The following is a 14,289-nucleotide window of genomic DNA, read 5'->3' as shown; positions in this document are numbered from 1 at the left end:
ATAATTTCTATCCCCTAACCCTCACAGAAATATTTTTGAATTTTTACATAAAAAAATAAATGAATGATACATAGTTTAGTATGTTTAGTAAGCCATTTCCCTCATGGGGACCGCTGGCTGGGCCTCATTAGGTAGGTGATCATGTTTTACTATCCTTCTGGGGACATTTGGTCCCTTCAATGTAGTATAAACATGTACACACACACACACACACCTACCTGAGCATTTTAATGTTCCTGATGTGGGTTATTATTACATAACACAGAGTAAAAATTAAGAACAGAGTAGACCGGATATAACAATTTGTAATATATTCTTATTTATTTAGTCACCAAATGATGAGAAACATTCTCTAAACAAAATAACTAAAAAGGAATGAAATCGAGAAACTTCTCAACTTCACATTAATTCTTAAAAACTATCATACAATATTTTTAATATATAGATTTTATTTGTACAAAATAAGAGCCAGAGCACAGTAAGAAAACATGATTTAATTCCAAACACAGAAATCAATGGAAAGACAGACACAAAGACTCAAAAAGAGTCTCTCTGATACATGACTTTCATTGACTGTCTTAATTTCTCATTTTTATAGTTTATAGTAGAACTGAGCAATCTCACTTTTTCTGTATATGTAAGCATAAGTGTAGTTCTAGCAGGAATATCTCTCAGGCATCTCATCCAATCACAATGTAGCCTCTGCTTTATAAGCCTGCCAGCTGCCTCCCATTGTTCACATACTTCTGTGATTACACCCCCTATCCCACACCATCTCCACCAGTTTACATCCTGTCCTGGGCAGGGGTAAGCTCTGCTCCCCTGCCGTCATCACTCCGGAAGGATCTGACGGTTCTAGCAAGCATCGGAGTGCTGAACCGAAGACGGAGCTTACACCAAATTATATAAGTATCCTTTCGTTCACATTTATTCCAACAATCTTGAGTCTTTCTTTTACAGCATTCAGTATGAGCTATTTAGAGTGACACTTAAGTTAAAAATACAGTCAAAGAATAAACCAACAGGAGATGGTCTGTGTGTGTGGAAGTAGATATTAACTGACACAAAATGTTGCCACAACACCTTAGCAGAAGAATGGTGTCTAGAAATGGGAATATGTTTGATGGAGTGAGATGCACTTGACCTGTTGGCATAATGGCAGACCCATTACACTCCAATATGCTTTACTCAAGGAGCAAAAGAGAAGAGCATGGGGGTGGAGGGGTTGTAAGTTTAGGGTGAATTTAGCAAGTTACTGAGTCCCACTAAGAACAAAGGATATACTATACATTTCTTATGGCTCGCAGTTACTGAGAAAATTAAAACCTGATAACTTCATTAGGAATATCAAAAGGTCAGATGTCTGATGAGCTGGCAGCTGTAGGTGATCTTTTTTATAATGCATTAACAATTTCATTTGGGTGTCCCTACGTGTTATTTGCTGCCCTCTTTCCCAGCACCCCCTGCTGTGCAAGATTATAAATATGGATTTTCTCAATGCATTTAAAGTGCTCAAAGTTCAGAGTTAGATTTTGACTGAAGAACAAAATAAATGTTGAGCAACATAGCATAGATTGTCATCACAATTCAGTCAGTGAGATTAAATGGGGTTGACACAGGGAAAATTGGGACAAAGAGAAACTGTAAAAGACAGATCAGGTTTAAATGCATGGACACACAACATAGACACATAAGCAGGCAGAAACAGAACTCAAAAGGCAGTTTTTTTTACAAACTAGATTTTCATCTTGATTTGATGAGTGTCAGCACAGTGCATTCATTTTGAATATGGGTGGGGTGTCGAAACCCCACATCTGTTGAAAATTACAGCTGTGCTGGTTCCCAGCATGAGAAGCTGGTGTCCCTACCAAGCTTTTTATCTGGCCTAACCAGAAAGCCTGCCTTGGTTAACCAGTTTCAAAAGAATGTTGGTCGATCAGCATTTTTTGTTGGTACACAACATTGCTGATCCAGCAGATAGACCAGAATAAAACCAGCATAAACCTGCTAGAAACTGCCGACAATTCATACTGGTCTAAACTGGTCTTTTCAGCAGGAACTATACCTCTACTAATATTTAAGTAATATTCCAGGGAGGTGGTGTTTATCCGGGCACCCAGCTCTGTTTGTTGTGGTTCTGCTCTGTAACTCTGAATCTTAAGCCCATGCCCATTCCCTGTATCAATGAGGAGTCCAAATTGCAGTCATTATCCCCTCCTGAGTCCAGAATGTCATGGAGGAGGATGGACTCCAAGTCACAGTCTAGGCTGCTGTGGAACATGTCCAGGTCAGCTGGCAGCCACTCTTGAGGGTAGATCTGATGAGGGTGGTGGTAGTGGAACCTTTCCTCTGCCTCCTGAGGTTGGTGGTATGGTCTTTCAGGCATACTGTGCTTATGTGGATTGGTGTAAATATCAGGGTGGGGGTGTGGATACGGGGCTGTTTCAAGGTGGCAGGTGTCCTGTGGGATTCCCTGCATGCCTGCAGGGCTTGGGTGGAGTGTGGTCGATGCTGGGAAATGTGCGTGGTCTTGGGGGCTGTATTGGTAAGGAGCTTTATGCATGTATAACTGCATGTGTTCATCACTGGGTTGAGAGTGTACTACTGCATGGTGATGGTCTTCGCTCAAGCTTTGAATGATGTTGTAGATGTGAGATGTTTTAGAGGAAGGGTCATGAGCAGGAGTGTTATTGTAACCATGCTGGCTACTGCTGGATCCTACCAGATTGCCTTGAGCAACCATCATGGTGTGGACCAAATTCACCTTCCCAAGCATCATGTCCTTGACACTGAATTGGGGTCCTCTGGTCAACAGACTCTGCAAGGTGCTGGTACTTGTGTAGGCCTGCATACTACTATAAAAGCTGGTGCTCTCTTCAAAGGTCTGCATGGAGGAATGGTGGTGAATCATGCCCACACTTGTTTGGCCATAAGCTGAGTCACAGTTGGAGCCCTGTGTTTTTACATCACTGTTGTAGTGGTAGGAAAGGTGTTGATCATCTGGTGGCTGGTGCGATTGGTAGCTGTTGGTCCTGAGATCTGCATTGCAGTGGGATTCAGGTGAGTGGGCACTGGTGGGACTGGGGTAGAGGTGTGGAGATGTGGAGCAAGATAACCTTCCCTCCTCAGGCTCTCCTATTTCCCCCTCCGCTATGATGAGTGACAGGCAACCACTAAGAGTTGAAACTGAAGAGCTGGCGTGTGAATGGAGATCCGTCCAGGAGTCATAGTCCTCCCTAACCACTGGCCCACCTGTACCAGATGTTATAGTAGGACTGCAATGCTCTAGAGAGCTACAGAATCCCACCGGTGCCTCTGCACCCTGCTCAACTTTCCCAGCATCCCTCTTAAGGCTCACTCGCCTTTTGTTTTTCAAGTACTTGGTGCTGTTGTCCATGGAGACGGTTCGGCGGCGTTGGGCCTTTCCCAACTTGCCTCCCTCAGGATTCAGCATCCACCAGGAACTCTTGCCTGTTCCCTCGTTCTGAACACGAATGAAGCATGTGTGCAGGGACAGATTGTGGCGAATGGAGTTCTAGAATAAAGACAGGAAAAAGGAAAAATAACTCAATGTTAAAACAGTATTCTTTTGACAGAAAATCCATTAATTCTAAATATTCACCTTAACTCGATTGAGATACTTTGGCATGACCTCGAGAGCACTTCGCATCAGACATTCCAAGAATATTGCTGAATTTAAGTAATCTTGTCAAGAGAAATGGTGCAAAATTACTCCTGATTGTTGTGCAGGTCTGAACAGCAATTACAGGAACATTTGGTGGAGGTTATGTCTGCCAAAAGAGGGGTCAACCAGTTATTAATTCCACAGGTTCAAATGCTTTTTCTGCCCTGCACTGTTTACACTGTGAACTATTTGAATCTGAAAATGTTTCAATAAAGACATAAACAGAAGGTAAATAGTTATTTAAGTAAATTAGATTTCCCATGTGTGCATTGGATTGCAGTGGAAATCCATACACTTTGGGACAGCATTTGTCGCTGAAGGAATAATCGCCAATGTTAGGCAGTAGCATTGAAGTAGCAAAGCTTTTTGCCTAACTACAGTACTTTTCTCAGTAGCATGGTAAGTTGCTATTTTTAAAACCATGTAGCTTTTCAGTAGCTAAGCTGATTTATTGAAGTAATGCAATCAGATACTGCACTGTTACATTTTCCCTCACAATATTTTAGCACTCAAGTCATGTGGTTTTCTCTATTAGCTTTTTATAATCAGAATTAGTAATGTTCGATTTGAGAAAGAACCACTCTCGAGTAAGTTATTTTCAATATATCGGTCACACTGGTTAGCAACATGGTCTGAATCAGTTCGTGAATTGGTCTGAATCAGTTGGAGCAGTAAAACAATAACAGCTTGATCCTAGGGATGTCAATTTCGCGAAATTTTCATATTCAATTGTCATGGAAATAACAATCAATTAATCAATTCATTTTTTATGTTAATACCTCAAAAAGCACATGGAGGAGTCCAAATAATATGTGCATGTAGCTTACTTTAAATATAATTTAAATAAATATACTTAAGAAATGCGAGTATTGGTATTTTCCTCATGTATTTTCAGTTCAGTGTATTTTATACTTTTAGGCTGTGTTTAATTTGTAAATTGTTAATTTACTGTTAAGTATTACTGTTAATAATAACTTGTATATATGATTCAAGATCATTAAAACTGAACATTGTGGATCTTGGGATGCACCTGGGAGTGTACCTGCATGCTCTCCCAGGTAAGCACTGACATAATTGTACTTTAACACACTATCATAATGCTAATCATAATGCTAATTTATTGAGAAAGGCTCCCTAATTACATTGAGCCACCTCTGTCTTTACAAGAAGCTTAATCGATTAAATTATTAATGATGATTAATCGATCAGACAATGATCATTAACATCTCTACTTGATACATTTTGTAAGTAGCTTTCTCAACACTGGTAATTGCTTACAAAGACTGATTGTTAAAGCAAGACTTGTAGTAAAGTTGTAAAGCATTTTTGAAGTTTTAAAAACATTTAGCCAAAATCAAGACATTTTCCATTCTTTGTGAATATCAATTGAACAAATGACCATGCATGTCAGGTTTGACATCCTGTTTATTTTAATCATGAATACAAAACTGTGCGGTTAGCACATATGATCGGACACATTACGCTGTGGTGCATACGTGGAAAATACAAATTTGAATCTGACTTGCTTCATTTGCTTAATCAGCTACTCAAACTTCTTTCCATCACAGAGACCTGTATTATGTGGCTGCAGTCAAACAGAGTAAATTTGAGATGCCCATTTGCTAACACAGCTAGAAACTGACAATAGATGCTAATCCCATTCTCTCCTGGATATCCCAAATAATTATTTTGGGTAATCCCAAATAATACAAGAATAAACCTGATGCTAAATTGGGTAAATAACCCCCAGCCTAGGCAAAGATTGCACTGATTAGAGTCACTACCATCTGACACTGACAACCGTGATTTTGTGTTGACTAATTAATAAGGGTTAAAAGGCTGTTCAATTATGACATATGTTGTTCATTAAGACAAAATGGATACAGAGGTGAATCTCAGACATCATTCAGTGTCTCTCTCATGCATTTTATGTCTTGTACACTTTCTTACAGCCCAATATGTTCCTGTCCAGTAGCGAAGAGTCGCTTGGTAAGGTAAATGAAAGATAAGAAAAGAGAAGAAAAGCTGTGTCAAAGACTATAAATTCAACATCTCCACTTTCTGCTGCTCAACTAAAACCCTTCCAGGGACTTTTAACTGACCATGAACTGCACAACTGTATATTAACCATAACAACATCTAAAATTTAAGAGCTGAATTCTTGCATTTTGTCATCGATGAAAGGGCAGGTTACCATAGTCTCAGTGATTAAACATGTTTGGGTTGCCTTCCTTCTTACAATTAAGTAGGTTGCCATAGCTAGGTCAGTTGGATTTCCCATGGTACACTATCAGATCTCTCTTCTACAGTTCTGTTCGCTACTGATTGCTGATGCATCTTTGTTTCTGATCCTTTCTTTACTCTAAGGAATGTATCCCAAAGGTACTTACAAGCACTATGAGACCCAACAATCATGACACCATTTGCCTTTGATCTGTCTGGTCTAACCATACCCAACCTGCTTCTTTGTATATGCTGGAACTCTTTACATTGACTTGTTCACAAACCATCTACACCTATCCCAACCCACCATGCTACCCACTAACCATTTCAAACATGCACAGATAATAGACCTCATAGAAATGAATACTCATTCATTTGACTTGAAACACTATTTTAAGTACTATACTCTTACTCTGTTGAGCATTTATTTTACCAGGTTTGTCAGAAGAGGACTGATATACTCCTCAAGTCATGACTTTTATAGTTTCTTTTGCATAGTTTTTTTTTCTTGCCATTGTCGCCATATGCTCACTTACTGAGGGTTTCAATCATGCGATCTTGTAAAGCTCTGAGCTAATCTCTGCTTGTCATTATGATATTTTTTACCAATTTTCCAATAAAACATGTATGGGACAGAAGAAACATATGACAAATGTGAGCCACGGTATGGCATGGTGTGGCACAATGTTCTGGCCAGCCCCACTGATTTGCACAACATGGTATAGGAGTAAGACTCAACTATAGTACTAATATGGCTGTAAAAAGAGGGGAGGATCCCTTTAAGCTCTCATGTCAAATAAAGAAGATAATAAAGCAATGTGGTTTAGATCAAATTGTATAAATTGGGTACCAAATGCACACAATACAACCACATAAAGCCTACAAACCTTGTAAAATTCCTTGTCAGAATTGCATGGAACCATAATATCATATAATAATTCAGAGTCTGTTTAAAGTGTAATGGAAGTGCCGGATGATTCTTGGCTGACAGTTTGTTTATTGTGAGCGGATTGTGTTTCCCGCAGGAGCTGTGGCGAGTGAGGCTGTGCATGGGTATGGGTGCTAGCCAGCATGGAATAGTTAGTTATAAATAGTGTCACCAGATTTGCAGAGCATCTGAGAGGCAGATAGGAGATCGGAAAATCCAGAGCCCTGTGCCAGTTTGGCTCGACCTTATCTGCAGAACAGGCATGGGTTTGTCCTGGGATCCCCCTGTCAACAGCCCACCCATAATCTGTCTAGAACACGTTACAATCATGTCATGAGGATCTCTTAGGAAAATTATCTCCAGAAATCTCCTCTCATTCCAACCATGGATAAATCATATAGCAGGTGCACAAGTGGCACACCCGCACAAACAACAACACAACTCGTGTCACATTTTCCATGATGACTGCCATATGCTAGGGTAAAATAATTTGTATTCACAATAATTAGTATGTAAAGTTAACACAAACATTTGTTCAGTAGATACTGAAATGTTCAATATCAACATATTTACAGCATCTAAAACTTAGGATACAATCAGGCCCGCATTAATGCAAAGGCTTACAAGCTGAAAGATGTTGGGAGTTGTTGGGGGGGTGGGATATGTGAATGCGGTCAGAGGAAGAAAGTGAGATAAACAAGGAGAGGGTGTGCAACAGCGAAAGCCTGATCTTCAATGCAGGTGGAGGTGGATTTTATTATATCGCAACCCTCATCCCCTTTAAACAAATGCAATGCACTTTGCATAATCTCATTCACAGCAATAAGAATCTAATTTCCTGTTTTCTAAAGGTCACTGCACATCTCTAATCACATTATAATACATTCACACTGTACAATTCAATTCCACCAAAAAATAGCAAAAGAAAATGAGATGCATGTTCGCCATGCAAGATATACTGAATCATATTTTTAATCGTTCTTCGGAATGTGATATTGCTATATTGAAGCATGTAAACATCCATTTGTAGACATGCCAACATGGTGCTGTGTGTGCCGTACTCTGCATGTCAATGCAAAGATCACTGCATGTTTAGCACATACTGAGAACATGCAAGTGATGACACAGTCAGAGTGTTTTAAGGTCAGCTTACATTAATAAATAAAGTTAAAATGCTTTAAAGCCATATTCAGGCCTGGACACACATGTATGACATGCCCCTGTCATGCTATGGTGAGTAGTAACTAATACACACACATATGCACACTTGGCACACTGTACTAAGCGACTGGTTGCTAAGGAGACCCATGGGAAAGGGAGGGTTTTTGTTGCCATAGCAGCCATTTTTTCCTACCAACTAGTTTCCCTTCCCCATGGAAGTGACACAGGTGAGTTTAGGTTGGGGGAGGGGCTAGGATTTACTCAAGAGGAATGCAAGAGGCAAAAACAATGGAATTTGGATAGATCACTAAAAAGAAAATATTTTGAAACACACTGCTCATTAAAGTCACTCATTAATAAAAATTTAATGGAGGCAGATAGTGCTGTAATATATATTAATAAAAGATCAGTTTAGTGTTGTACAATATCAGAGTTAAATGTTCTCCTAAACAGATGAGGTTTTAAAGGTTAATTCTCTATTTAGTTTTATATCAACACAACTGACATAGGCATAATTTATGAGTGGGACATATCCCTATCACTTTTGCCTTCGCCAATTTTGTCCCCACCATTTTTTGAAATACTATTTTGTCAGGTAAGTGTCTAATGCAGAAGAAACATCTCCAGTTCTTCAGCAGGAGTTTCCATTTTGTTCGTGTGTATTATTATAAGTGGAATTCCAGTACTGGAGTATGTTTTAACGAGTGCTCTTAGCGGCTGTTATCAGTGGTGTTCAGTGACAGCAGGCAACAATGTAATTCGTGCACACGCTCCGCTGTTAAGCAGCTTGCGCTCCTTTCCAGTTCAATTGCAAAGAAAAATGCAAACAGATGTGCACCATGGGTGTAAGGTGGGGAATGCTTAGCTTACCCCTGGCTATGGGACACGGGCATGTGTATATTAATACAATAATACAATTCTGATTGCAACTCAGGGATAGGGCTGAAACGATTAGTCGACTTTATCGACAACGTCGACAATAAAAAATCTTCTTTGTCAAATAGTAATTTGATCTCATTTAATGTAACATGAGATCATATGAAACTAAAGATGGTGCACGAGAGGAGCACTGTAGATCGTGCTTGATTGAGGAAAAAGACAGGTCACAGTCCAGACACACTCCAAACTTTCCAAACATCTTCAAGTGTTCTTTTTAAGCAAAACTTGCATGCTCGCATCTTATAGGAAACACCCCGCCATTACATCTTTAATGCATACTTTATTAAAGTTAAAATAATAAAGGAAGCAGGTCATGTAAATAAGAACAAACTCTGAAACTGGTATTTCTGTGTGCTGTCAGCATCTCTTCTATGAGTCGCGTGAAGTGACATTTTGAGTGAGTTTGATTAATATATTGATATAATTTTCGTCTTGTTTAATAATATGGTGCATTAAGCACTGCTGCAGGTTATAAAAAAAATACATTCTCCCCTGCAGAATGTGCATTTTTTTTGTGTCAGATTAGTATAATATCTTTTTATCTGCTATGGTCAGTTGTGCAGTCCACCAATAACATTAGAGCGGCGGCAGCAGTAGGAACGCCCACCAGCGACCAGTGTTGGGTGTAAAGCGTTACAATGTAACATGTTATTGTAATCTGATTACATTTTATGGTAACACAGTAATGTAACATGTTACTTAACAAAATTAAGTAATCTGATTACAGTTACAGACATGAATATAAACAATAATTTTATTTAAGTACAATGCATTTTAAAATGTTTTATGTTCCTATGTTGGTAATTTTATGTGTGTTGCTGTGTCAGCTAATGAGCATGCGCTCAAACAAACCACCATGGCATTGAGGTGATAGAAGATGACTGAGCTGTGTTACTATGGACGCAGCGGAGTTCAAATTGAAAACGAAAGCATTTCAAGTTTTCATTCGCTTACAATCAATCTCAGCGACCTTTGTGTCAGCAAGCTCCCAGCACTGGCTGAAGCATGCAAGGCTGGGCCGCCGACAAATCCTCCTTAAATATCCATGCTCTGCCCCATCCTTGCGCGTCTCCCTCGGGTGTCCCTATGCAGCTGCCATGGGAGGAGTATGGATCGGTTTCAGGTGTATATGGAAAACAGCGCTCATTCCCGTTTGACAGAGGATATATACCTCACAAGGTGGGAACATTTGCAGAATGTCATCTTAAGCAAACAACTTTTTATGTTCTTTATGTGGTTTAATATACACAATAAAACTGATTATTGATCATATGTAAAGTGTTATAATAATGTGATAACTTAACATTTATGTTGGCAAGATAATATTGTGATAGATAATGAATGTGGAATGACTACACATACATCCCAGAGAATGTCATGTCTTTAATATGGAAACTGCATTATAATACAAGTTATTTGTGTATATCTAAGAGAATTAAATGTTCAATACATGGAGTTATTTTGTAGGAAACTGCTGCATTATATAGCCATAGAGAAATGTAGAAATCCTTTTGCAATTATGTAAGTATAGTAACATGATTCTATGTCACCAGCTTGCAGATTTCAGGAGTAGAGAATGGACATAGAATATTGGGTGAAGATCCCCCCTCCGAATATCAATGGATGGAAAACGAATTGCCTAAAGTCATTTCCCCGAAACAAAAAGACCCCAGTTAAGTCACTTTAATTTAGAATCTGATAGTGAACATGCACAAGGGAGAATCAGAAAGAGACAGAGAGAGAGTTGGGAGTTGGCAATGAGAATGGAAAGACTAAGTGGAGAGGCTTCAGAGATGGAGGAGAGAAAGAGATGCATTCAGCTCTGAAATCCTGGACAGGAGATACTGAAATATTAATGTGCACTCCAGCTCAGACTGCTGAGTCCAGCGTCTGGAGTAAAAGCTCTAATGAGATCCTGTATGAGTGGCTGATGGGTCAGACAACGTCTTCAAAGTGTTGGGCAAAATTCTGAATTCAAAACAAATATATTTATTAAATAAAAAATCTAAATATCAGGTCGGTAGATGAGACTTTGTAAAGTTCTGATGCCCTCCCTCTCTCTCTCTCTCTCTCTCTCTCCCTCTCTCCCTCCCTCTCTCTCTCTCTCTCTCTATCTCTCTCCCTCCGCGTCTCCGCGTAGCAGTGCAGCACACATCAGCACGTCAGACACACAGATAGGCAGACAGCAGCCCCTCCCAGCTCCTATCCCAGTTGTGTTTTCTTGGCTTGTGTGGAATTGAGTGGTGATGAACAAAAGACTAAGATACCAGTGCCTCGACTTTACAGCTAATTAGCCAAAAGACAAATATATACTTGAAATTAGTAGCATAGAAAACATGCACATTGTGGAATAGTTTCCTTTGCTGTTGCTCTTGTGATAAACTAGTGAATACTAAAGAAGACCATGTTCTCTGTGTGAAATGATTATTGTGTAGAAATATGTTGAGTATGAAACAATTGTGTGAGGGAATAAAAATAAATGGGTAAGGAAGTCAGAGTTGTGTTAATATAAATGTTTTGTATAAATAACTTTTTTTAAATAAATAATTATGAGAAGTGCCCTTTTTGTCCACTTGACCCCCTGCCCCCCAAAATGTCTGTGCACGTCCCTGTAATTCACCCTCCGTCTATTGTCTCCGCTCATTATATAATTGCATTATATAATTCTGCGGCAGATGCAATCTGTGTTATTATATAACAAACATTATAATGGGTGGATTAGAACACAAAACTTTTGGGAATTTGAATTTAAAACTCCACAGGAAAATTAATGGAATTATTATTAAATTTTTTAAGTATATTGTAATAGAAAAGCTGCATTGAGATATATTACTTATGTTCCTAAAATGTGTAAGTTGCCAAACCAATAAAATAAACAAATTAATGAATAAATAAATAAATAAATAAAAACCCTACAGTTTTAAAATAATCTACAGTTTTCCATAGTGCCATATTTTTGGAAATACCCCATATGAGTATGATAACATGTTTCATGTTATACTGTAAATTCAAATGTATTATAAATAATAATAATAATAATAATAAACACATTTATATGACATTTTGAATTTAATTCCATTTTAGGGCTCAATTACCTCCATTTCCCCTTCTGTCGCTCTCTCCACGTTGTGTCAGAGAAGCGACACTAGGGGTCTCTCTTGAGCGCCGATATTCACCTCTGAACTATGAAAAAAGGCCAATGAGAGTTGGCAACCAGTATTTGCATGTCCCGCCCCCGGACATACCGGTATTTCAGCGGCGCAAATACGGGAGTTCATTCAGAAAATTTTTTCGGAGCTAATGGTCGTGCATGCAGTCTGCTGCGAGTTACACACCCAGTTCCTGTTTAATCCTCTGACGCTCTGCATGCTGTTGGATCTGACGGCGCATAACAGCGGCTTTCTCATTCGTGCACGGCTGTGCATTCTTGCCCCTGGGCGCTTCGACAGCGCAGACAACTCGAAAGAGTTATTCTAAAAGAGTGAATTTCGCTCTAAAAGAGCAAAACACAGCGGCGTTGTACGTCCTTCTCAGGACCCGTCTTTTTAAAGACGATTTTCCGCCTCTGTGTAGTTTCTGGAAGGCTCCCAGCCGCTCCTGAGATGACAGACCCAGAGACCGAGACGTTAGCTCCGGAGCTGGTAAGACCACTCCGTTCCCCGGTGGAGGGCCGGGAGGATAATTTTTTGTTAAATTCTTTACACTCTATAGAGCTATTTCCTTGTTGTCTCTGGGGTCACCTGGCCCGCAAATGCCGTTCTCACGGCACTCTGCTTTCAGGCCTCAACAGTTCCGGCTCCATGGACGCGGTGTCCCCGCCTTCAGCCTCACGACTGTTCCCCGGCCGGCCGGTTCAAACGAGTCCAGAGGACGCCAGCATCAGACCTCCTCCTCAGTCACGAACCCGCCCCCTGCCGGGTGCGCGGAGCAAGGTAAGTGCTTTGAGTTTATTCTCAGCACCAGAGCCTCGGGATGCCACGTTGCCTCCCGACGGCGCGTTACCTGTTCCGCACCGCTGCGAAGCCCCGCCGGGTACATCCAAAAAAATCGTCCCCTTGGTGCCCCTAGCACGGAGCTTAGAGGCGTGGCTTTCACTGCCCAACCCGTCACGCTGGCTGCACCGGACCATTCGACTCGGTTACGCAATTCAGTTTGCCAGGTCTCCGCCCCCCTTAGTGGGCGTACATTTTTCCGCAGTACACGGCCAACATGCCCATTCCCTGCGCGAAGAAATCGCCTCCCTTCTATTAAAGGACGCGATAGAGCCTGTCCCTCCAACCGAAACGAAAAAGGGTTTCTACAGCCCTTACTTTGTTGTACCCAAGAAAGGTGGTGGCTTACGACCGATCTTGGACCTGCGAGTTTTCAATCGGACCTTGTCCAAACTCCCGTTCAAAATGCTCACCCAGAAAAAAATTCTATCTGGCGTCCGGCATCTAGATTGAATCGCAGCGGTAGACCTGAAGGACGCGTACTTCCACGTCTCAATTCGCCCTCGACATCAACCCTTCCAACGGTTCGCGTTCGACGGCCAGGCGTATCAGTACAAAGTCCTCTCCTTCGGCCTGTCTCTGTCCCCTTGCGTCTTCACGAAAGTCGCAGAGGCAGCCCTTGCCCCGCTCCGAGAAGCCGGCAGACGCATACACAATTACCTCGACGACTGGCTCATACTGGTCCACTCCCGAGAGTTACTATGCGCACACAGAGACCAGGTGCTCAGCCACCTCAGCTGTTTGGGGCTTCAGGTCAACTGGGAAAAGAGCAAGCTCTCCCCGGTCCAGAGCATCTCTTTTCTCTGTCTGGAGTTAGACTCAGTCTCAATGACAGCATTTCTCTCCAACGAGCGTGCTCAGTCAGTACTGAAATGCCTCGCTTCCTTCAAGCCAGGCGCCGTGGTCCCGCTAAAACGCTTCCAACAGCTCCTGGGGCATATGGCATCCTCCGCGGCGGCCGCGCCACTGGGGTTGATGCATATGAGACCACTTCAGCACTGGCTCCGGACTCGAGTCCCAAGACGAGCATGGCGCCACGGCACGCACAATGTAAAAGTTACTTCTTCCTGCCGCCAAACCTTCAAACCCTGGACAGACCTCTGCTTTCTAAGGGCAGGAGTACCCTTGCAGCAGGTGTCCCGACGCGTTCTGGTCACAACCGACACCTCCAAATTGGGTTGGGGCGCCGTGTGCAACGGGCGCGCAGCCGCAGGCCGGTGGAACCGAGGCCCGCTGCGCTGGCACATCAACTGCCTAGAGCTTCTGGCTGTTTTTCTGGCCCTGCAGTAGTTTCTCCCGTTAATTCGGAACAAACACGTCCTAGTCAGGACAGACAGCACCACGGTCGTAGCCTACATAAA

The 14,289-nt window shown here is 41.4% G+C and overlaps 1 protein-coding gene across 1 annotated transcript in view; it reads right to left on the bottom strand.

Moving 5' to 3' along the window:
* Positions 1 to 332: 332 nt before the first annotated feature.
* The window catches only part of LOC127657715 (forkhead box protein O1-like), a 53,715-nt gene continuing 39,758 nt past the window's right edge, over positions 333 to 14,289 (bottom strand). Inside the window, exon 2 of the mRNA XM_052146559.1 lies at positions 333 to 3,535. Within this exon, the coding sequence (XP_052002519.1) occupies positions 2,105 to 3,535 (1,431 nt within the window). The 3' untranslated portion in view covers positions 333 to 2,104. The remainder of the gene's footprint in view (positions 3,536 to 14,289) is intronic.

This window comes from Xyrauchen texanus, chromosome 17, assembly GCF_025860055.1.
Source record: "Xyrauchen texanus isolate HMW12.3.18 chromosome 17, RBS_HiC_50CHRs, whole genome shotgun sequence".
NCBI lineage: Eukaryota > Metazoa > Chordata > Actinopteri > Cypriniformes > Catostomidae > Xyrauchen > Xyrauchen texanus.
Note: the sequence above shows the minus strand (reverse complement) of the source record. Positions and strands in the feature narration are given on the sequence as shown.